We start from the raw sequence: 2093 nt of genomic DNA on the forward strand, positions 1-2093 counted from the left end.
GAAAAAGTAAAATTAAAAAAAATTATCTTAAGATAGGGCAAACCTTCACGTTAAGGTCAAATAAACATGTCTTAAACACACTGGTTAAAATTTTATTCAAAATACAGAAACTTTCTATTTTTTTTTAATTTTGGATAGAAAAGTTGGAAAACTTTCATGTGGTAGATAAAATGCAGAATCTTTTCATTCAGTGATGTTAAATTATGTTTGTTTGTGGTACATATGTGTGTACCTATGTTTAGGGGCGGGGGTGTATATGAATGACCCGTAAAAATGAGCTTGTTTTCCCACTCATCGTAAAGATCTGAAAAGTTGTAATAGGTTTGCCCTCTTTTTGTGTTCAAAATATACTTACGGTTTAATAAATCAATTTTTAATGTGGATGTGGGCTTTTACACAGACTCGAAACTGCCACTCCCCCTTTCATCATTGGGGAATTCGACCCTGCATGCACAATCTGAATATCACAAGTTGTTTTTTTTTTGTCTTTACAGACATTGACATTGGAAACAAATTGAAACAGGGGGTGGGGTTTGGGTCAGGAAAAAATTTGACAAGCAAAAAAAGGGGGATATGTCATTTGCCCAAACAGGACAACTATTTCGTGATAGTCGGGGAGGGGGGGGGGATTTCTTTTAGTACCATTTTTTTTCCACGGAAGGTGTTTATGAATCATGATTATACTATATTCAACAATAAATTTTTTATTAGAAATGATTTATACAGCAGGAATATTGCTTTTTTTTATCTGATTTATATCGAATCTATGTTATTTGTTTGACAAAAAATTTCCGTTTTCCGTTCCGCATTTTAGCAACACTCCTTCTAGATCCCATGTCATCCCTGCACTTGTAGAAGTATGTTCTTCAATCATTAACGATCTTGAAAGAGGAGGGCTAACGGTAGTCAATCATTTCGTCCTGCTATGGGGCGGTTCGGCGCTAATAGCGATTCGCCCTAACAGACCTTTTGCTACACGCATAAATTCTTCATTATATATCTAGAATAATAAAGATGTGTATACATGCAACTGTTAACATAGTTTGTACTGGCATTTCTCATTAATTATATATGAGCAAATATATCTAATTCCTACTTGCCACAAATAATGGGAAGAGTGAATGGATGGCTCCTGTGTCATTCTGGCTATCCCCTGAAGACATGGTTGCTGACACCATTTGCTCAGCCATCCAACCAGCAGGAGCACCGGTACAAATCCTCCCACTGCTCCACGAAGAATGCTGTCGAGAGAGTTTGGCGTTCTAAAGAGCAGATTAAGATATCTTTCCTAATTATTATACAATTTTTGTGTACAATCAAGCTCGAAATATAAAATATAACCTGTAATGGATAATATTCACCACAACACAATTATCATAATTAAAAAAAAAAAAAATAAGGACAGCACCATGAGAGAAACTGAAGAACAATACCTTTAAATACATCTCCAGTTTCATATTTACAAAAGCATTATTTTTTCATACAGATGTCTTCACAAAACAGAGAAGTGCATTAAAATCATTGAATGCTGCTTTAGGCTGCACAACAAGGCTATTAGTGAGAGGGTCCCCCTGCAGGCAGGGAACAATGCTGTGCCAGTGTACCACAACCATGATCTATACAATGGAAATGACAATGATGGATTTGCCTTGAGACAGAGAATTGCTCATCATTTTCACGTGATCAACAAAATTACTTTCCCTGTAAACTTTTAAACATTGTTGATTTTTTCTAAAATATAAAGAAAATAAGATTTAATTCCTAAAATCAAATACTGTAAACTCACTAAAGAGCTTATAAGGATTAAACTATCAACTAAAGTTTATAAGGATTAAACTATCAACTAAATTTTATAACATGGGAAAGGGGAAATGGCGAAAGGGACTGCGTAGACTCCTGTAATATTGTGATTATGATTTCCAGAGCTGTTGGATATCTCCCCTGGACCTCTATAACCTCGCTCTGCTGTTGCATGATTTTTCGGTACTCTTCCACAGCTTTGTTTTTTTCCTTGGATATTTTACTTGAAAAAGACACAAATGGTAATCTAACAACCAAGCTATATGATAAACGTGATGACTTTAACTTTTCTA

The 2093-nt window shown here is 35.0% G+C and overlaps 1 protein-coding gene across 1 annotated transcript; it reads left to right on the forward strand.

The window, feature by feature from the left end:
• Window positions 1-1076: 1076 nt before the first annotated feature.
• On the forward strand, window positions 1077-1715 carry LOC134257025 (putative nuclease HARBI1; the record flags this gene model as incomplete). Its single annotated transcript, XM_062739679.1, has 2 exons — window positions 1077-1252; window positions 1452-1715. Coding segments are annotated over 2 exons (440 nt in total), but the record flags the coding sequence as incomplete, so codon positions are not given.
• Between the last annotated feature and the right edge of the window lie 378 nt (window positions 1716-2093).

The sequence above is a fragment of the Saccostrea cucullata genome, unplaced genomic scaffold (genome assembly GCF_032062105.1).
Source record: "Saccostrea cucullata isolate Sc308-1 unplaced genomic scaffold, CSIRO_AGI_Scuc_v1 ctg1247, whole genome shotgun sequence".
In the NCBI taxonomy this organism is placed as follows: Eukaryota; Metazoa; Mollusca; class Bivalvia; order Ostreida; family Ostreidae; genus Saccostrea; species Saccostrea cuccullata.